Consider the following 22,861-nt stretch of genomic DNA (forward strand, 5'->3'; position numbering starts at 1 on the left):
TATTCGTCTCTAAGTTATCCATTCTTGTTATCATTTCCTCGAATCTTTTTTCAAATCTTTTTTCAAGGTTCTTAGTTTCTTTGCATTGATTTAATACATGATCTTTTAGCTCACAAATGTTTCTCATTATCCATCTTCTGAAGTCTAATTCTGTCATTTCGTCACAGTCATTCTCCGTCCAGCTTTGTTCCCTTGCTGGTGAGGAGTTTTGGTCCTTTCTAGGAGTTGAGGTGTTCTGGTTTCGGGTGTTTTCCTCCTTTTTGCGCTGGTTTCTTCCCATCGTTGTGGATTTGTCCGTTGGTCGTCTGCGTAGTTGCTGATTTTTCGATTGGGTCTCTGAGTGGACACCCAGAATGTTGATGATGAAGTATTTCTGTTGCTTGGTTTTTCTTCTACCAGTCTAGCCCCTTCGCTGTATGACTGCTGAGGTCTGCTCCAGACCTTGCTTGTCTGGGGTGCACCTCTAGCAGCTGTGGCACAGCGAGGGATGCTACCAGTTTCTTTTTCTGCTATCTTTGTCCCAGGATGTTGCCTGCCTAATGTCAGTCTTTTGGATATAGAGGGGTCAGGGAGCTGCTTGAGGAGACAGTTTGTACTTTATAGGGGTTTAATTGCTGAGCTGTGCTCTGTTGTTCCTTCAGGGCTGTTAGGCTGCTGTGTTTGATTCTGCTGCAACAGAGCTCATTAAAAAACCTTTTTTTTTTTTCCCAAATGCTCTGTGTTGAGGGGTTTGGGCTTTATTTTTGGATGTCCTATCAGGTGTCCTGCCCAGCTAGAAGGCTGACTAGCCACTGTTTGGTTTTCAGGCTCCGCCCTGCTGTTGTGTGATTCGCGGTGTTCCTGCAGGCTCTGCTGTGGTCTCCGCCACGCCCTGCGGCGGAGTCTCTTCCTTGTAGCGTGTTGCCTCAGCAACGGCAGGCTGCGTCAGCAGTGGGCGTGTATCTCAGTTGGGGCGGGTTGCCTCGGCAACAGCTGGCTGCCTCAGCAGTGGGCGTGTATCTCAGTTGGGGCGGGTTGCCTCGGTAGTGGTGGACGCCCCTCCCTCACAGAGCGCCTCTGGCCTTCGTTTGCGGATTCAACGAGGGCTCCAATCCTGGGTTGTTCTCACAGCGCCGTCTTGAGTCCCCCCTGTATTTGATTTTGAAAAGAATACACATATGGATAGAACAAAGATATTAGTGTTTTTACCATTTTAGGTATTTACTTTCAAATCACCTAATCTCTCTTGGTTATTAAAAATATACTTTGTCTTAGTTTCTCACAGAATGTCATGAACACAAGTTTTATATATTTTTTTACAGCACCAGTGAGAAAGTTCAAGTCAAAATTAGAGTAGAGAAAGACAAAGCCCTTCAACAAATCTAAGAAAGTTTCCTGTAATTGTCTAATGTTTATGAGGTAGCTTACCTTGAATGACATGGCAGCTATCAGGAAGGTGAACCTTCCTAAAATATAGGATAAAGTAGTAAGCAGTCCCACATTCGGGAGATACACAAGAATTACTGTGACTCCAGTATGACTTTGCAGGAAGTCAAAAATAATAATCCAACCACGAAACTAATACAATGTAGTAAGTAAAAACATCCACAATCAAGAAAAGAAATAATAAACTTTTATAATGAACCTCAATGAAATTCAGAAAAATGGCTTTGAGTTTGAGGATGTTGTTGAGGATTATGATTAATAAGAAAGAGTAGTTATAAATTTCGAGAGCTTGTGATCCTCTTATAATTGATTTGAAACTATATGTCTTTGAAACTTCAAGAGTATCTACTGTGCTGTACTGATTTTCTTTTAAATATGAGATTGACTGAGGGCTTTTTCCGGTTGAAGTAAACCTATATGTGTTTATAGGGACGAATGTATATTTTTCAAATATGAGATAGATTGAGGTCTTTTTTCTGTAGGTCCTACAGGTTTTATCAGCAGTGAACATGTTGGTTTCCAGGGAGTTCACCCATCTAAGGAGACTGGAGGGTGGCTGGGTGCAGGCCAGGTGTCATGTAGTGATCACGGTGGGGATTGGGACTCCTTTGCACTTTACGGGATCCGCCTGGCTGCTCTGTCGGTAATCACCTGAAGAAGGCTTGAACTGTAGCACAGGCCCTGCTGTGGTGACAAGTGTGATCTCCTCCTGCTTGGCTCTCTTGGGGGTTCCCAGCTGCATGCCGCGACATCCGTCTCAGGCTTGGATTCATCCCAGAAAGGTTCTGAGACACCCTGTCCACCTGATCTGCCCCCATGAGAGGCCTGCTTTAGCTGCTGCCACCTCTGCTGCACACTAGGCTTCCCTTTCGGTGATTGTTCCGTGTTTTCCGCAAAAGCGTGCTTAGAAGCAGTAGTGCCTGGGCTTTGAGACCAAGACAGGGCCTCTTAGTGGGTGGCCCAGATCAAAGGGAGGCAGTCAGCTCTTGGAGCCGGCGACGGTCTTCCTGACAGCTTCCCTTAGGTTCTCAGGTATGTTTCTGTGGTCCATCAACGCCGCGCCACAACTAACCAAACAGAATCTCCAGCCCCATGGGACCTGAACCCTGCCCACGTCATTTGATCCGGAATCCAATGGGCAAAGCAGCCTCTTTTCCAATGGGAAGAGAGCCCACCTCACAGTCTGAAGCGCGCTCCTCCTCCAGCCAAGGGGAACGGGAAGGTGGGCTCAAAGAGGTACTGTGGTCAACACCGCTGTCCTGCGCTGCTTCTGGCTTGCGGAGTCGTTTAAGGGGCAACCCCTGGCAGCGCCTCCAACGTGCACCTGTGCGGCAGCAGCTGGACTGAGCCGACGTTGCGGCTGCTCAACCGGGTCCGCGAATGCACATGCGCATTTCGCTGGAGGCAAGCGCTGGGCTGATCCAGAGCTCACCTCGCGCTGAAAGCCACCGTTGCCTGGGGAACGGTCTAAGCAGCTTGGTAAACAGGTCCCCGTGTGTCAGCGCCTGGACGGTGGGCAATACCCTCTCTCTTTGGGCGATCGTCGCCATGGGCCCGGGATTTTAGGAGTGCAGCAGGCCTAAGCAGGCTGAGAAAAGTTCCGGCGGCGATTCAAGGATGCCCACGGCGAACCCCAAGTGTCCCAACGATGCTTCGGGCCTGTGCAGACAGTTTGAAGGTACCCCTCGTTGAAGCCCTTCCGGCTGGGATTTGAGGCTTCCTCCTGCCTGCCTACAGTGGTGCTACTCTCTCCCTGAGGGGCTTTCCAGCAGTGAGCAGAACCCCGCGGCCTCAGGAGCTGCCTGGCAGTGTGTGTCTCCTTGCGACGGTTGCATGTGTCCCTGTGTCTTCCTGTATGTGTGTAAGTGTGTGTGTGTGCATGTATCTTTAACGTGTGGAGTGTGCGCATGTGGGTTTGGGTGCAACATGCTGCCACGAGTGTGGCCAGTGCAGCCCAGCGCCATTTCTCTGTAGTCCGCCTACCTTCGGGGCCGGTCTGCTTAGGCTTAGCTTGGGGGCTGTGGTTCTGCGAATTTGTTTTGCTGGTGATGTCTAAAGCCTCAGCGTAGCAGGGTCTGGCTCTCACCTGCAGGCGTCCTAATCACCTGCCCATCCAGAGGGGGTCATTACGTGAGAAAGAAGTGGGGCATAACACATCCAAACCGAATCTCCGCCAAGTTTCCTGGATAGGGCGGCGAATCTAGGGCTGGTCGGATCCTAGCCATGCTGTTCTCAGGATCCCTTGGAGCCCACTTCTATTTACAGGGCTTGCCTAGCTGAAGCTTCAGGGGGGTGAATCGGGAACTCCTTCCTCTTTGGATTTCTTTCCGTGTCAGAGGATGTGTGAAGAAATCATAAGGTCAGAGAAGGTGGCGCGACATTCCGCTGAGGTGTGGAGGGAGCCCAGCGCCTTCACCTACTGGACGTGTTCTGACAGATGTCAAAGAATCTGCCTCTTTCTCAGCACTCACATTTCTGAGTGGCTAGATAGCTGTGACGATCCTGGATTCCTGCGTGCCCTGAAGCTCCCACCACCAAGGAAACTCTTTGTCTCTTTATTCCATCAGATGGCTGCATGCTTTTCACTGGAGGAGAGGGTGCCAGCCATGGCTGCCTTTGATCTTCATCTTCTCATCCAGGCTGTGTTTCCTTTCCTCAGCTGTGGTTCTCTCAGAGGTGAGGGCTCTCTCATTGTTCTGTTCCGGGCTGGTACAACAGGTCAGCACTGAACCCCCTGGCTGCCAGGGATTTCTCGGAGGTGACAAGCCAGGGGTTTGCCAGCTGCTGGCCAGATGTTCAGCAGTGACCCCGATTTGGAGGTTGGGGCGTTCTGCACTTTGTGGGCTCCTCCTAGCCCATCTTGTGGGAATCCCTGAAGGAGGCTTGAAGTCCTGCACAAGTCCTCCTGTGGTAACAGATGTGCTCTGCTTTAGCTTGGCTGTCTTATGAGTCTTGGGTGGCATCCCTGGACATTCGTTTCAAGCTGGGATGGGCCGCAGAAAGCTTCTGAGGCATTCTCGCCACCTGATCTGCCCCAACGGGAGACCAATTTCAGGTGTGGCCACCTCTGTTGCACAGTAGGCTCGCCTCTTTGTTGTTGTTCCCACCTTATCCGGATAGCAGTGCTGAGAAGCAGGAGTCCCTGCGTTTGGAGACCAAGGCCAGGTGCCATGGCGGGTGGCCCAGGTCACAGGGAAGCAGTCAGCTTAGGGAGCCAGGGAACGTCCTGCTGACACCCTCAGCAAGGGTCTCGGGTATATTCCGGTTTTCCAACGAAACCCATCACACCTCATCCAACTGAATCTCTCGCCCGAACGGACCCTATCGCTGCCCGCGTCACCCCATCCGAAATCCAATGAAAACAGCAGTCCCGGGTGTTCATCGCAGGGTCTGAAGTGCGCTCCTCCCCAACCCAACCCAATAAGGAAAGGCAGCTCAAGAAGGTACTGAGGTCAGGACTGTCGGGGTCCAGCACGGCTTGTTGCACATAGCCCCCTTCCCAGAGACGCCCCTGGCACCGCCTCCCCAGTGCGCCTCTGTGGCAGCAGCTGGACAGCGCCAACGTGGGCGCTCCCCAGCCGGTAAGCCAATGCGCATGCGGAAGCAGCCTGAGGCAAGCGCCAGGGCTGACCCGGCGCTCGCGTGAGGACGACCTGCCACCATTGCTGGAAAAACGGTCTGAGCGGCTTAGGCAAGCAGAGGCCCACTGTGGCAGCGCCTCAGCATTTGGAAACAGTCCTCCCTCTCCGCGGGATCATGCCATTGTCCCGAGAATTTAGAATCTGGGAGGCAGAATCAGGGTGAGAGTACGTCTGAAGGGGCTTCCATGTTGCCCAGGGCGGTCCGCAGGAATCCCCAGGATGCTTCAGGCCTGCCCAGACAATGAAAAAGTGCCTCTTGTTGAAACCCCTTCCGGCTGGGCTTTCCAGGTAAGGCCTGCTTGCCTGGCGCTGCTCTGCTCACTCCCCGAGGTCTTCCGAGCAGAGAGCAGAGCCCTGCAACCTCAGGAGATGGCTGGTAGGTGTGTTTCCGTGAGCGCGATGGATGTCTTCGTGACGCTTTCTGTGTGTGTGTGTGTGTGTGTATTCGAGTGAGTGTGTGTGTGCATGTATCTTTCTGAGTGTGTTGAGTGTGTGTGTGGGTCTGTGTGTGTGTGTGTGTGTGTGTGCACTGTGTCGGCGTGCACGCGACATGCTGACACGGCTGTGGCCAGTGTGTTCCAGTGCGGTTTGTCTGTAGTCCTCCTACCATCTGGTGCGGATGTGCCTTTGGTTTATCTTGGGAGCTGCGGCGCATTCTTTGTTTCGCTGCTGGTTTCTAAAGCCCCAAATAGTGGGGTCTGGCTGCCACCTGCAGGTGTTTTGATATTCCCTTATGAGGCCCCTCACTCCTCAAGAAAGAAGACAGGCACAACATGGCTAAAAGCAAAGTCCTCCAAGCGCCGTTGGTCCCGTGTCACATCTGGGGCTGAAGGGACCCTAGCCTTCCCATCCTCAGGTACCCTTGAGGGGAACCACTGGTGTCCTCAAAATAATATGTATTACTTTTTAAAACACAGCTGGCAGGTGATGTGTCAGAGTGAGCCCGTGAGTCCGTATTTCTTGGAGGCATTCTAGGGATCCAGTGATTTGGGGTCATGATTGACATTTCCAAGAGCAAGTCTCAGATTTGTGCTTTTGAAATAAGAAATTTCGATGTAGGGTCTGCATTTAAAGGTCTTTTCTAAATATAGTCTTCATTTCTCTTCCTAATGACTTTTGTGTTATCACTAAAAAACACACTGATTGGCCATATAAACATAAACAGAGAGTTCATCAATTTACTCCTTTGGAATGCCTAATGCAGTTGAATCTTGGATATGTAGGGACAGATTATATAGCATGAGTTAGCTATGAAATAACAGTGGGGTTGGTAGCACAAAGAAATGAAATATCACTTATGTAAGGAAACATTAATATATTTATACTATATCATAATACACCTCATCATTATTTGCTGTCAACTCTAGCTTGGGAATGTTCCTTGCTCTCAGCCATGCCAGAAATTATTGACAATACTGCCTGCTTGAGTCTCTAAGGAACAGCGGTCTGCATCTGGGAGTGACGAAATATAAACAGAGGCTGTGCTCTGATGGGTGGAGGGTTCTAACATATTGAGTGCAAATACTCATGTAGTTAGAGTACTTTCCACCTTTGAATGTTTTTCTTTGAAACGGTAAATGTATTCGGAAATATAGGATGTGAATTTTAGCAGTTAGTTTAAAATGATTTTGATATGACATTTTATTTGGTTTTCCATTAATAGTTATATGTGAGACTTTTTCCCCATTTGCTTGCCTAAAAATTATTGTTCTAATAAACATGAAAGAACATGCATAAATATAGGCAAAGGATGTGTGTAGTGTATTCCCACGTACATCATTTCAGGTATAAAGGTTATTGTTGATAATTTCTGAAAACTTAAATGCTCTGAATAAATCATAACTACAAACAATGACGAAATGTTGAGAAAACCCTATAAAAATTATGCGTAACTGATTTATTCTAGCAAACACATGTTTACATACACGTAAAGTACTCTAAAGCATACTGAGTTTGTTATATTTTATGTCCTGTGGCAGAAACGGGAATAAAATGTAGGGGTCCAATATACTGTTAGTTTTCAAGTATCGAACTTAAGCTGTAATGTTTTATATAGAACGTTTATGTTTTACTATGGAAATATTAGACATCTCTCTCTCTCTCTCTCTCTCTCTCTCTATATATATATATATATATATATATACACACACATATATATACATGAATATATATGTAAATATATATGTGTATATATATAAATATATATATGTGTGTATATATGTGTGTGTTTGTGTGAATATATATGTACATATTGTCCACAGAATAAGTGGAGGAATTCAATATTTTGATCCTGAGGAAGGAAAGCATGCGAATGGAATAAGCTAAGCACTTCGACACAGTGTTGAGTTTGAGAAATGTTCCTGCTTAAAATTGTCTCTCTCATATACTTGTCTTCTTTTTCTAAATTTTATTTTATTATCCTTGAATGGCAGGAAAGAGTTCTAGAGAGAGAAGACAAAGGCAGTCTGTGTTTAGAAAAAACCCAAGGCTGAAAATTGACGAACTGAATATGCAGCTTGGATAGCGAACTGGACACAAGGAAAATCTTGTCACGTATGTTGCATGTTAAGTCTTTGTGTTAAGGCTCATTTTTCCATGTTCCTCATTTCCTCCTCACAAAACAAATGTGACAACCTTTGCAAGGCAGGCCCTTGCTGAAATTTTTATGTGGTGGAGACACTACGTCACAAACACATTTCATCCACTTGTTTAACTCTCACACATGGTTATAGTCTGCATGTTGATGGAAATAAGAGTGGTAATGTGACACAGGCCATTTTTCTTACTTGGCAAGAAAAGTTGACAAATTTGCCCCCTTAGACGCCATAAAAATAATTTGGCCTAGACAATTTGTACCAAGATTATGATGTTGTACGTGAAAACAATAAAATTCCTAAGCTCTGTTAGCATACTGTGAAAGGTGAATTATGTAAGCAATGGTGAGAAGAACGAAGGTTAATTTATAAGAACAATATTGGCACTTTGTGATTGCTGACCAAAGCAAATGTGTGGAACGCTTCTGTGTCATAAAATAAAAAAGGTGAAAAGATGTCCCAGGTAGATTTTAGGTTTTTTTTGTTTTGCATTTTTGTCGGTCTCGTGCTCTTTTTTTTTAGTGAGTTATAATCCTAATCGGGAGTCTTAGTTGATGCATACCACTGGCTCTTATCCACAGTCCAGATAAAAGACATTAGATCTCCGGGTGGGCTGTGGTGTCTGTCTGTGAACGAAAAGAGAGCTAATGTTAAAGAGGCAGCAGAGTGTCAAAGAACCATGGCACAAAAGTTCTTAGTCTTGTTACCGGGACTGTGTAAGGGAACCCGTTCTGATTTCTGACAAAAAATTGTCTTCTGAACAAGACCAGTTACATTAACGGAGGGCACAGAAATTTAACATTTTAGAAAAAAATATATATTTATAAACAAATATATTAGTGCTGTTACATTTTTAAATATTTACGTTAAAAATTACATATTTACTTTAAAAGTGTAGTTGATTTGGAAAAGAATACACATATGGATAGAACAAAGATATTAGTGTTTTTACCTTTTCAGGTATTTACTTTCAAATCACGTAATTTCTCTTGGTTTTTAAAAATATACTTTTTCTTAGTTTCTCACAGAATGTCATGAACAAAAGTTTTATATTTTTTTTACAGCACCAGTGAGAAAGATCAAGTCAAAATTATAGTAGAGAAAGACAAAGCCCTTCAACAAATCTAAGAAAGTTTCCTGTAATTGTCTAGGTTTATGAGGTAGCTTACCTTGAATGACATGGCAGCTATCAGGAAGGTGAACCTTCCTAAAATATAGGAATAAGTAGTAAGTAGTCCCACGTTCGGGAGATACACAAGAATTATTGTGACTCCAGTATGACTTTGCAGGAAATCAAAAATAATATTCCAACCATAAAACTAATACATTTGAGTAAGTAAAACCATCCAAAATAAAGAAAAGAAATAATAAACTTTTTTAATGAACATCAATTAAGTTCAGAATAATGGCTTTGCAGTTGAGGATGGAGTTGAGAACTATGATTAATAAGAAAGAGTAGTTATAAATTTCGAGAGCTTGTGATCCTCTTATAATTGATTTGAAACTATATGTCTTTGAAACTTCAAGAGTATCTAATGTGCTGTACTGATTTTCTTTTAAATATGAGATTGATTGAGGGCTTTCTCCGTTAGAAGTAAACCTATATGTGTTTATCGGGACTAATATATATTTTTTAAATATGAGATAGATTCAGGTCTTCTTTCTGTAGGTCCTATAGGTTTTATCAGCAGTGAACATGTTGGTTTCCAGGGAGTTCACCCATCTAAGGAGACTGGAGGGTGGCTGGGTGCAGGCCAGGTGTCGTGTAGTGATCCCGGTGGGGATTGGGGCTCCTTTGCACTTTACGGGGTCCTCCTGGCTCCTCTGGCGGTAATCGCGTGAAGAAGGCTTGAACTTTAGCACAGGCCCTGCTGTGGTGACAAGTGTGATCTCCTTCTGCTTGGCTTTCTTGGGCGGTCGCAGCTGCATGCCGCGACATCCGTCTCAGGCTTGGATTCATCCAAGAAAGTTTCTGAGACACCCTGTCCACCTGATCTGCCCCCATGAGAGGCATACTTTAGCTGCTGCCACCTCTGCTGCACACTAGGCTTGCCTTTCGGTGATTGTTCCGTGTTTTCCGTAAATGCGTGCTTAGAAGCAGGAGTGCCTGGGCTTCGAGACCAAGACAGGGCCCCTTAGTGGGTGGCCCAGATCAAAGGGAGGCAGTCAGCTCTTGGAGCCGGCGACAGTCCTGCTGACAGCTTCCCTTAGGTTCTCAGGTATGTTTCTGTGGTCCATCAACGCCGCACCACAACTAACCAAACGGAATCTCCAGCCCCATGTGACCTGAACCCTGCCCACTTCATTTGATCCGGAATCCAATGGGCAAAGCAGCCTCTTCTCCAATGGGAAGAGAGCCCACCTCACAGTCTGAAGCGCGCTCCTCCTCCAGCCAAGGGGAACGGGAAGGTGGGCTTAAAGAGGTACTGTGGTCAACACCGCTGTCCTGCGCTGCTTCTGGCTTGCGGCGTCGTTTCAGGGGCAACCCCTGGCAGCGCCTCCACCATGCACCTGTCCGGCAGCAGCTGGACAGAGCCGATGTTGCGGCTCCTCAGCCGGGTACGCCAAGGCGCATGCGCAGTTCTCTGTAGGCAATAGCCCTGGCTGAGCCAGAGCTCACATCGCACTGAAAGCCACCGTTGCCCGGGGAACGGTCTAAGCAGCTTGGTAAACAGGGGCCCTGTGTGCCAGTGCCTGGACGTTGGGCAATACCCTCTCTCTTTTGGCGATTTTCCCCATGGGCCCGGGATTTTTGGAATGCAGCAGGCCTAAGCAGGCTGAGAAAAGTTACGGCGGCGATTCAAGGATGCCCACGGTGAACCCCAAGTGTCCCCACCATGCTTCGGGTCTGTCTAGACAGTGTGAAGGTTCCCCTCATTGAAGCCCTTTCGGCTGAGATTTCCAGTTTCCTCCTGCCTGCCTGCAGTGGGGCTACTCTCTCCCTGAGTGGCTTCCCAGCGGAGAGCAGAACCCCGCAGCCTCAGGAGCTGCCTGGCAGTGTGTGTCTCCTTGCGAAAGTTGAATGTGTCCCTGTGTCTTACTTTATGTGTGTAAGTTTGTGTATGCATGTATCCTGAACCTGTGGAGTGTGTGCATGTGTGTTTTGGTGCAACATGCTGCCACGAGTGTGGCCAGTGCAGCCCAGCGCCGTTTCTCTGTAGTCCGCCTACCTTCTTGGCGGGTCTGCTTAGGCTTAGCTTGGGGGCTGTGGCCCTGCGAGTTTGTTTTGCTGGTGACTTGTAAAGCCGCAGTGTGACAGGGTCTGGCTCTCACCTTCAGGCTTCCTAATCACCTGCCCATCCAGAGGGTGTCATTATGTGTGAACGAATTGGGGCATAACACATCCAAACTGAAACTCCGCCAAGTTTCCTGGGGACGGCTTCGCATCTAGGGCTGGTCGGATCCTAGCCATCCTGTTCTCAGGATCCCTTTGAGCCCACTTCTATTTTCAGGGCTTGCCTAGCTGAAGCTTCAGGGTGTGAATCGGGCACTCCTTCCTCTTTGGATTTCTTTCTGTGTCAGAGGATGTGTGAAGAAATCATAAGGTCAGAAAAGGTTGCGCTACATTCCGCTGAGGTGTGGAGGGTCTCCAGCGCCTTCACCTACTGGACGTGTTCTGACAGATGTCAAAGAATCTGCCTCTTTCTCAGCACTCACATTTCTGGGTGGCTGGATAGCTGTGACGCTTTTGGATCCCTGCGTGTCCTGAAGCTCCCACCACCAAGGAATCCCTTTGTCTTTTTATTTTGTCAGATGGCTGCATGCTTTTCACTTGAGGAGAGGGAACCAGCCATGGCTGTCTTTGATCTTGATCTTTTCATCCAGGCTGTGTTTGCTTTCCTCAGCTGTGGTTCTCTCAGAGGTGAGGGCTCTCTCCTTGCTCTGTTTCCGGCTGGGAGAAACAGTCAGCACTGAACCCCCGGCTGCCTGGGATTTCTCAGAGGTGACAAGCCTGGGGTTAGCTTGCTGCAGGCCATATATTCGGAAGTGATCACAATGTTGTGGTTGGGGCGGTCTGCACTTTGCGGGCTGCTCTTAGCTCATCTTGTGGGAATCCCTGAAGGAGGCTTGGAGTCCTGCACAAGTCGTCCTGTGTTCTCAGATGTGCTCGGCGTTAGCTTGGCCGTCTTAGGAGTCTTCTGTGGCATTTCTGGACATTCGTTTCGAGCTGGGATGGGCCGCAGAAAGCTTCTGAGGTATTCTCACCACCTGATCTGCCCCAACGGGAAACCAATTTCAGGTGTGGCCACCTCCGTTACACGGTAGGATCACCACTTTGTGGTTTTTCCCACCATATCCGGATAACAGTTCTGAGAAGCAGGAGTCCCTGCGTTTCGAGACCAAGGCAGGGGCCCATGGTGGGTGGCCCATGTCACAGGGAAGCAGTCAGCTTATGGAGCCAGGGAACGTCCTGCTGACACCCTCAGCAAGAGGCTCAGGTGTATTTCGATTGTCCAACTACACCCATCACACCTCACCCAACTGAATCTTTCACCCCACGGGACCCGATCGCTGCCCACACCATCCCATCCGAAATCAAATGGGAACAGCAGTCCCGGGTGCCCATCGCAGTGTCTGAAGTGCGCTCCTCCCCAACCCAACCCAATAAGGAAAGCCAGCTCAAGAAGGTATTGAGGTCAGGGCTGTCGGGGTCCAGCACTGCTTGTTGCACATAGCCCCCTTCCCAGAGCCGCCCCTGGCACCGCCTCCCCAGTGCGCCTGTGTGGCAGCAGCTGAACATCGCCACCGTGGCCGCTCCCCAGCCGGTACGCCAATGCGCATGAGCAAGCAGCCTGAGGCAAGCGCCAGGGCTGACCGGGCGCTCGCGTCACAACAACCTGCCACCATTGCCAGGGGAACGGTCTGAGCGGCTTAGGAAACAGAGGCCCTCTGTGGCAGTGCCTCAGCATTTGGCAACGGTCCTCCCTCTCCGCCGGATCATGCCATTGTCCCGAGATTTTAGAAATCTGGGAGGCGGACTCAGGGTGAGAGAATGTCCGAAGGGGCTTCCAAGATGCCCAGGGCGATACGCAGGAATCCCCAGGATGCTTCAGGCCTGCCCAGACAAAGAAAAAGTGCGTCTTGTTGAAAGCCCTTCCGGCTGGGCTTTCCAGGTAAGGCCTGTTTGCCTGGCGCGGGTCTGCTCTCTCCCCGAGGGCTTCCGAGCAGAGAGCAGAGCCCTGCAACCTTAGGAGATGGCTGGCAGGTGTGTTTTCGTGAGAGTGTTGGATGTCTTCGTGAGTCTTTCTGTGTGTATGTGTGTGTGTGTGTTCGTGTGAGTGTGTGTGTGTGTGTATCTTTCTAGTGTGTTGAGTGTGTGTGTGTCTGTGTGTGTGTGTGTGTGTGTACGCGTGTAGGCGTGAAGGTGGCATGCTGACATCGCTTTGACCAGTGTGTTCCACTGCGGTTTCTCTGTAGTCCCTCTACCTTCTGGTGCGGATGTGCCTTTGGTTTATCTTGGGAGCTACGGGGCCATTCTTTGTTTTGCTGCTGGTTTCTAAAGCCTCAGAATAGTGGGTTCTGGATGCCACCTGCAGGTGTTTTAATATTCCCTTATGAGGCCCCTCACGCCTCAAGAAAGAAGACAGGCACAACATGGCTAAAAGCAAAGTCCTCCAAGCGCCCTTGGTCCCGTGGCACATCTGGGGCTGAGGGGCCCCTAGCCTACCCATCCTCAGGTCCCCTTGAGGGGAACCACTGCTGTCCTCAAACTTATGTGTATTACTTGTTAAACACAGGTTGCAATTGGTGTGTCAGAGTGAGACCGTGATTCTGTATTTCTTGGAGGCACTCTGGGAAACGATATTCGTAGTGTAATCTCATGTTCAGCATTTCAACTATAAAAGTTATCGTTGAAAATTTTTTGAAAACTTAAGCGCTCTGAATAAATCATAATTACAAACAATTACGAAATGTTAAGAAAACCCTATAAATACTTATGCATAACTGATTTATTCTAGCAAACACATGTTAACTTACAAGTAAAGTACTATAAAGCATAGTCAGTTTGTTATTGTTTATGTCCTATGGCCGAAATAAGAATAAAATGTAGGGTTCCGGTATCATTTTATTGTTCAAGTTTCTAACTTATGCGGTAATGTTTTACAAAGAACGTTTATTTTTTTATTCTGTAAATATTAGACATCTCCATATATATATATACATTTAAATACATATATATGTAAATAAACATATATATGTATATATATAAATATATATTTGTGTATATATATGTTTTTGTATATATATATTTCTTTTTTTTACAGAAAGAGAGGAGGAAATCAATACTTTGATCCTGAGGAAGGAAAGCATGCGAATGGAATAAGTTAAGCACTTTGACACAGTGTTGAGTTAGATAAATGTTCTTCCTTAAAATTGTCTCCCTCATATACTTATCTTCTTTTTCTAAGTTTTATTTTATTATCCTTGTATGGCAGAAAATAGTTCTAGAGAGAGAAGACAAAGGCAGTCTGTGTTTAGAAAAAACCCAAGGCTGAAAATTGAAGAACTGAATATGCAGCTTGGAAAGCGAACTGGACACAAGGAAAATCTTTTCAGGTATGTTGGATGTTAAGACTTTGTGTTAAGGCTCATTTTTCCATGTTCCTCATTTCCTCCTCACAAAACAAATGTAACAACATTTGCAAGGCAGGCCCTTGCTGAAATTATTATGTGGTGGAGACACTACTTCACAAACACATTTCATCCACTTATTAAAGTCTCACACATGGTTATAGTCTGCATGTAGATGGAAATAAGAGTGATAATCTGACACAGGTCATTTTTCTTACTTGGCAAGAGAAGTTGACAAAGTTCTCCCCTCAGAAGCCATAAAATAATTTGGCCTAAACAATTTGTACTAAGATTATGATGTTGTACATGAAAACAATAAAATTCCTAAGCTCTGCTAGCATACTGTGAAAGGTGAATTATGTAAGCAATGGTGAGAAGACCGAAGCTTTATTTACAAGAACAATATTGGCACTTTGTGATTGCTGACCAAAACAAATGTGTGAAATGCTTCTCTGTGATGAATGAAAGAAAGGTGAAAGGATGTCCCAGGTGAATTTTATGTTCGTTTTGTTTTCCATTCTGTGTTTGTCTGGTACTGTTTTGTAATATTTAGTTATAATTTTAATCGGGAGTATTAGTTGATGCATCACACTGGCTCTTCTCCACAGTCCAGAAGAAACTGATTAAAGCTCCGGGTGGGCTCAGGGAGTTAGTCTGGGAACATAAAGAGAGCTAATTTAAAGAGGAAGCAGAGTGTCAAAGAACCATGGCACAAAAGTTCTTAGTCTTGTTACCGGGACTGTGTAAGGGAACCCGTTCTGATTTCTTACAAAAAATTGTCTTCTGATAAAGCCCTGTTAAATTAACGGAGGACACAGCAATTTAATATTTTAGAAAGAATAAATATATTGATAAAACAAATATTATAATGCTGTTACATTTTTTAATATTTATGTTAAAATTATATATTTATTTTTAAAATGTACTCAATCTCGAAAAAAATACACATATTTATTGAACAAATATATTAATGTTTTTACCTTTTCAGGTATTTTCTTTCAAATCACATAATCTCGCTCTGTTATTAAAAATATTTTTTGTCTTAGTTTCTCAGAGAATGTCATGAACACAAGTTTTATAATTTTTTTACAGCACCAGTGTGAAAGATCAATTCAAAATTATAGTAGAGAAAGACAAAGCCCTTCAACAAACCTAAGAAAGTTTCCTGTAATTGTCTAATGTTTATGAGGTAGCTTACGCTGAATGACATGGCAGCTATCAGGAAGGTGAAGCTTCCTAAAATATAGGATAAAGTAGTAAGTAGTCCCACCTTCGGGAGATACACAAGAATTATTGTGACTTCAGTATGACTATGCAGTAAATCAAAAATAATATTCCAATCATAATACTAATACAATGGAGTAAGTAAAAACATCCAAAATTAAGAAAAGAAATAATAGTGTTTTATTATTTTTTTTATTTTTTATTGGATTTTAAGTTTTGGGGTACATGAGCAGAGCATGCAAATCAGTTGCATAGGTACACATATGGCAGTGTGCTTTGCTTTCCTTCTCCCCTTCACCCACATTTGGCATTTCTCCCCAGGCTATCCCTCCCCACCTCCCACTCCCACTGGCCCTCCCCTTTTCCCCCTAATAGACCCCAGTGTTTAGTACTCCCCTTTCTGTGTCCATTGTTCTCATTTTTCATCCCCCGCCTATGAGTGAGAATATGCGGTGTTTCATTTTCTGTTCTTATGTCAGTTTGCTGAGGATGGTGTTCTCCAGATTCATCCATGTCCCTACAAACGACACAAACTCATCATTTCTGAATGCTGCATAATATTCCATGGTGTATATGTGCCACATATTTCCAATCCATTCTATTATCAATGGGCATTTGGGTTGATTCCAGGTCTTTGCTATTGTAAACAGTGCTGCAATGAACATTCGTGTACATGTGTCCTTATAGTAGAACGATTTATATTCTTTTGGATATATACCCAGTAATGGGATTGCTGGGTCAAATGGAATTTCTATTTCTAAGGCCTTGACGAATCGCCACACTGTCTTCCACAACGGTTGAACTAATTTACACTCCCACCAACAGTATAAAAGTGTTCCTTTTTCTCCACATCCTCTCCAGCATCTGTTGTCTCCAGATTTTTTAATGATCGCCATTCTAACTGGCGTGAGATGGTATCTCAATGTGGTTTTGATTTGCATCTCTCTGATGACCAGTGACGATGAGCACTTTTTCATATGATTCTTGGCCTCGTATAAAGACATAATAGGCTTTTATAATGAACATCAATTTAATACGGAAAAAATTGCTTTGTGGTTGTGGATGGAGTTGAGGATTACGATTAATATGAAAGTGTAGTTATAAATTTGGAGAGCTTGTAATCCTCTTATAATTGATTTGAAACTATTTGTCTTTGAAACTTCAAGAGTATCTACTGTGCTGTACTGTTTTTCTTATAAATATGAGATTGATTGAGGGCTTTTTATGGTAGAAGTAAACCTATATGTGTTTATCGCGACTAATATATTTTTTAAAAATATGAGATAGATTGAGGTCTTTTTCTGTAGGTCCTACAGGTTTTATCAGCAGTGAACATGTTGGTTGCCAGTGAGTTCACCCATCTAACGAGGCTGGAGGGTGGCTGGGTGCAGGACAAGTGTCGTGTAGTGATCCCGGTGGGGATTGGGGCTCCTTTGCACTTTACGGGACCCTCCTGGCTCCTCTGGCCGTAATCCTTTGAAGAAGGCTTGAACTGTAGCACAGGCCCTGCTGTGGTGCCAAGTGTGATCTCCTTCTGCTTGGCTTTCTTGGGGGTTCCCAGCTGCATGCCGCGACATCCATCTCAGGCTTGGATTCATCCCAGAAAGTTTCTGAGACACCCTGTCCACCTGATCTGCCCCCATGAGAGGCCAGCTCCAGGTGTTGCCTCCTCTGCTGCACACTAGGCTTGCCTTTTTGTGATTGTTCCGTTCTTTTTCGCAAAACCGTGCTTAGAGGAAGGAGTGCCTGGACTTCCAGACCATGACTAAGCCCCGTAGTGGGTGGCCCAGATCAAAGGGAGGCAGTCAGCTCTTGGAGCCGGCGACGGTTCTCCTGACAGCTTCCCGTTGTTTCTCAGGTATGTTTCTGTGGTCCATCAACCTTGCTCCACAACTACCCAAACGGAATCTTCAGCCCCATGGGACCTGAACCCTGCCCACGTCATTTGATCTGGAATCCAATGGGCAAAGCAGCCTCTTTTCCAATGGGAAGAGAGCCCACCTCACGGTCTAAAGCGCTCTCCTCCTCCAGCCAACCGGAACGGGAAGGTGGGCTGAAAGAGGTACTGTGGTCAACACCGCTGTCCTGCGCTGCTTCTGGCTTGCATAGTTGTTTCAGGGGCAACGCCTGGCAGCGCCTCCACCGTGCACCTGTGCGGCAGCAGCTGGACAGAGCCGATGTTGCAGCGCCCCAGCTGGGTACGCGAATGCGCATGCGCAGGTCGATCAAGGCAAGCGCCGGGCTGATCCAGAGCTCACCTCGCGCTGAAAGCCACCGTTGCCTGGGGAACGGTCTAAGCAGCGTGGTAAACAGGTCCCTGTGTGTCAGTGCCTGGACGTTGGGCAGTGCCCTCTCTCATTGGGCGATCTTCGCCATGGGCCGGGATTTTAGGAATGCAGCAGGCCTAAGCAGGCTGAGAAAAGTTCCGGCGGGGATTCAAAGATGCCCACGGCGATCCCCAAATGTCCCCACGATGCTTCGGGACTGTCCACACAGTGTGAAGGTACCCCTCGTTGAAGCCCTTCCGACTGGGATTTCCAGCTACCTCCTTCCTGCCTGCAGTGGGGCTACTCTCTCTCTGAGGGGCTTCCCAGCAGAGAGCAGAACCCCACAGCCTCAGGAGCTGCCTGTCAGTTTTTGTCTCCTTGCGACGGTTGCATGTGTCCCTGTGTCTTCCTGTATTTGTGTAAGTGTGTGTATGCATGTATTCTGAACGCGTGGAGTGTGTGCGTGGGTGTTTTGCTGCAACATGCTGACAAGAGTGTGGCCAGTGCAGCCCAGCGCCGTTTTTCTGTAGTCCGCCTACCTTCGGGGCCGGTCTGCTTTGGCTTAGCTTGGGGGCTGTGGCCCTGCGAATTTGTTTTGCTGGTGATGTCTAAAGCCTCAGTGTAGCAGGTTCTGGCTCTCACCTGCAGGCGTCCTAATCACCTGCCCATCCAGAGGGGTCATTACGTGAGAAAGAATTGGGGCATAACACATCCACACCCAATCTTCACCAAGTTTCCTGGGGATTGTCGCGCATCTAGGGCTGGTTGGATCCTAGCCATTCTGTTCTCAGGACCCCTTTGAACCCACTTCTATTTTCAGGGCTTGCTTAGCTGAAGCTTCAGGGGGTGAATCGGGCACTCCTTCTTCCTCTTCGGATTTCTTTCCATGTCCGAGGGTGTGTGTTTAGGTCAGAGAAGGTGGCGCTACATTCCGCTGAGGTGCGGAGTGGGTCCAGCGCCTTCACCTGCAGGACATGTTCTGACAGATTTCAAAGAAACTGCCTCATTCTCAACACTCACATTTCTGAGTGACTGGATAGCTGTGACACTCCTGGATCCCTGCGTGCCCTGAAGCTCCCACCACCAAAAAACCCTTTGTCTCTTTATACCATCAAATGGCTGCATGCTTTTCACAGGAGGAGAGGGTGCCAGCCATGGCTGGCTTTGATCTTCATCTTCTCATTAAAGCTGTGTTTCCTTTCCTTTGCTGTGGTTCTCTCAGAGGTGAGGCCTCTCTCATTGCTCTGTTCCCAGGCGGGACAACCAGTCAGCACTGAACCTGCTGGCTGCCAGTGATTTCACCGAGGCCACGAGCCTGGGGGTAGCTGGGTACAGGCCAGGTGTTGGGTAGTGATCCCATTATGGGGGTTGGGGCGGTTTGCACTTTGCAGGCTCCTCCTAGCTCATCTTGTGGGAATGCCTTAAGGAGGCTTGGAGTCCTGCACAAGTCCTCCTGTGGTCACAGATGTGCTCTTCTTTAGCTTGGCTGTTTTGGGAGTCTTCTGTGGCATTCCTGGACATCCATTTTGAGTTGGGATGTGCCCCAGAAAGCTTCTGAGACACTCTCTCCACCTGATATGCCCCAACGAGAGACCAGTTCCAAGTGTTGCCACCTCTCCTGCACAGTAGGCTCGCCTCTTTGTGGTTGTTCCAACCTTATTTAGACGGCAGTGATGAGAAGCAAGATTCCTTGCGTTTGGAGACCTAGGCAGAAACCCGTGGTGGGTGGCTTAGGTCACAGGGAAGCAGTCAGCTCATGGAGCCAGGAAACGTTCTGCTGACACCCTCAGCGAGGGTTTCAGGTGTATTTCGGTGGTTTAAGGGCCCCCGTTACACCTCATCAAAGTGAGTCTCCAGCCCCATGGATCCGATCGCTGCCCACGCCATCCGATCCGATATCCAATGGGAAGAGCAGTCCCCAGTGCCCACCCCATGGTCTGAAATGCACTCCTCCTCAACCCGACCCAAAGAGGAAAGCCGGCTCAAGGAGGTACTGAGGTGAGGACTGTCGTGCGCTAGCACTGCTTGTGGCATGTAGCCCCCTTCCCCGAGCCGCCCGTGGCACTGTCTCCCCTGTGTACCTGTGCAGCAGCAGCTGGACAGCGCCAACGTTGCAGCTCCTCAGCTGGGGTACTTGAATGCACATGCCCAAGCATCCTGAGGCATGCGCCAGCGCTGAGCCCGGGCTCGCGTCTCAACGACCACCACCATTGCCTGGGGAATGGTCTGAGCGGCTTAGGCAAGGAGAGGCCCTCTGTGACAGTGACTCAGCGTTTGGCAACGGCCCTCCCTCTCTGCGGGATCATGCTATCGTCCCGAGACTTTAGGAATCTGGCCGGCCGAATCAGTCTGATAGAAGGGGCTCAAAGATGCCCAGGACGATCTGCAGGAATCCCCAGGATGCTTCAGGCCTGCCCAGATAGTGCAAAAGTGCCTCTCGTTTAAAGCCCTTCCACCTGGGATTTCCAGGTAAGGCCTGCCTGCCTCGGGACAGAGCCCCGCAACCTCAGGAGATGGCTGGTGGGGTGTGCTTTAGATTGCTATTTCGACATTTTCATCCTTTAATAATCTGTAAGGCTTGTGTCAATGTAGATTACTTATTTCTTATAAAATAATTATTAGCATAATCAAAATGCCTACAATTTCTAAGTAGGAAGAAAATAATCTTTCCTGATTTAGAATCCAAACAAAATATTCCAAAGGTACTTAGCATTTTTTCTTATTTAGTATGCACCAACTAAACAACTGAATGTTATTATTGCCGAGTTCCATTTTTGCCTGTGTTGGGTCATGGGTTTTGGTATAGTAGCATGCTACTAGTTATTCAGTAGGATGAAATTAGGCGTGGAAGAAATTAATAGAAAGATGGAAGAAATTAATAGAAAGATAGAAGAAATTACTCTGAGGTAGGCTTGTGTGTAAAGAATGCCTATCTGAGATTGGAGTATATATTTAAACAGGGATAAATAAAAAGAGAACAGATACTAAGAACTTGAGGTCATATGATTGAATTATGGATGTGTATCTTCAAAGCCACCTAGCATAAACAATGGAGATTTAAACTAGGACTGTACAGCTGTATAGGAGTATTCATCTACAAAATCGGGGCAACGGGAACAAGAATTGAGACTAGCAAATGGAAAATAGGTCCACTCAAAATAAGTTTATTTGCCGATTGTTAAGAGTTCAGGCAGTCACTATCCCCACCAGTTTTTTTCCGGTGAACTGGATAGATAAGTGGGAAGGAGGAAAAGATCCTTAATAACTTTTTCACCTTAATAACTATTTCTTCTATACTGGGAAGGTGCAAGCCAAATATTCTAACATACATGGAAGCAATGCCAAGTCTTTTCCCAAGAAGTTCAATGACCCTGAAGTCATTTTCTATCCATAGACTCTAATAAATTTAAAATGCCAACTTTGTCATCCACCTATTTTTTCCTTTTATTCAACTTTCTTATTACTGGTTTGAATTTTGACTTGTATTATTACATTAGCCTGACACTCTCCCCTCCTAACCTTCAAAAGTCTTATTTATCCATTAAGAAATGTTGAAACTCATCTCAGTTTTACAGCTTTATCATGTATGTTTATTATAATGGATCACACCTTCCTCTGAAATTTCTTGTTATTTTATCTTTAAGTAGTACTTATTTTATAATATGGTTTAGTTTTTTTTCATATTTTTCCTACTAGATTGCATGTTTAGAATGGATAAGACTAGTGTCTTAATTATCTTTCAGTATCTCTAGCACCTAGCAGAATTCTTCACAGTGCACACCAATAAATGTGTATGAAATCAAATTATAACCTATCTACCCATATTATAAACCTGACTCAATCATTTATTGTCTTCAGAGAGATTTTTGGCCTATCTTGCCATTAGCTCTTCATTTGCAAAATGAGGCAACAATCTACTTTCACTGAATGTGTAAACTAATTTTAGACTTACAAATGCACATAAGGAGGAACTAGGAAAAACAGTCATAGACTCATCATGTAATTCTCGAACATCTAAAATTTGCCAAGCACTCTTCTACGCATTGTTAATTACTAGAAGAGTCTTATCAGGGCCAACTTAGGACAGAGAACATTTGAACTTGGCCAGAATCACGTAAGAGATAGTCACCTTGTCTCCCTAACTTACAGCATAGATCAATCTCACACACAACTGCATTGTTTGAAAGATCCTTTAAAAATAGTATAGAAATACAGAATCTACAAAGAACTTAAACAAATTTACAAGAAAAAACAACCCCATTTAAAAGTGGGTGAAGGATATGAACAGACACTTTTCAAAAGAAGACATTTATGCAGCCAAAAAACATATTTAAAATGCTTATCATTGGTCATTAGAGAAATGCAAATCAAAACTACATCTCATGCCAGTTAGAATGGCAATCATTAAAATATCTTGGGACAACAGATGCTGGAGAGGATGTGGAGAAATAGGAACACTTACACACTGTTGGTGGGAGTATAAATTATTTCAACCATTGTGGAAGACAGTGTGGTAATTCCTCAAGGATTTAGAAATAGAAATACCATTTGATCCAGCAATTCTCATTGCTGAGTATATGCCCAAAAGATTATAAATCATTCTACTGTAAAGACACATGCACACCTATGTTCATTTCAGTGCTGTTTACAATAGCAAAGACTTGAAACAGAAATAATAAGAATGTAAAATTAACAACATACATACAGTTGGAGGAAAACATAGCATCCAAAAGGATAAAAATGGTAAACGAAAATGATATTTAACAGAAAAATATAAGCAAAAATGTTCATGATAAAACAACTATAATAAATAAAAGAAAAAGTAAACATAAATAATTTTCACAAATAAGGTACTTTGTTCTGAGCTGACTGTTCATGATCAGCAGCCATCTTGCCTCATAACTGTCTCCCACACTGAACTCACTTTCGGTAATCCATGAAGGGAACAGAGAACTCAGGCTTTTTTCCTTTCCCAAACATGAAAAAAAAGGTTTTATCAGAATCACCTGCTTTGGGAAATCCTCTTCTTTCATTCCATAATAATCTTGTGCAGTACAGTAGGGCTCGTCCTCGTATCTACAAACTTCCACCATAGGAGATGGGGCAATTGATCCTCCACAGCATGAAAGCAGGAGCA

General features: G+C 45.8%; 1 protein-coding gene across 3 annotated transcripts in view; it reads left to right on the forward strand.

Annotated features, from left to right (window-relative positions):
* Window positions 1-22,861, forward strand: part of LOC100391789 (uncharacterized) — a 104,588-nt gene that overhangs the window by 23,782 nt on the left and 57,945 nt on the right. For all 3 annotated transcript variants that reach the window (XR_013530592.1, XR_013530591.1, XM_078358595.1), the window contains exons 4-6: window positions 7,499-7,619; window positions 13,927-14,218; window positions 17,316-17,960. Coding sequence is in view for 1 of the 3 variants with exons in the window: in XM_078358595.1 (XP_078214721.1) it covers window positions 17,900-17,960 (61 nt within the window). In the remaining 2 variants the exon portion in view is untranslated. The remainder of the gene's footprint in view (window positions 1-7,498; window positions 7,620-13,926; window positions 14,219-17,315; window positions 17,961-22,861) is intronic.

Source organism: Callithrix jacchus, chromosome 21 (genome assembly GCF_049354715.1).
Source record: "Callithrix jacchus isolate 240 chromosome 21, calJac240_pri, whole genome shotgun sequence".
In the NCBI taxonomy this organism is placed as follows: Eukaryota; Metazoa; Chordata; class Mammalia; order Primates; family Cebidae; genus Callithrix; species Callithrix jacchus.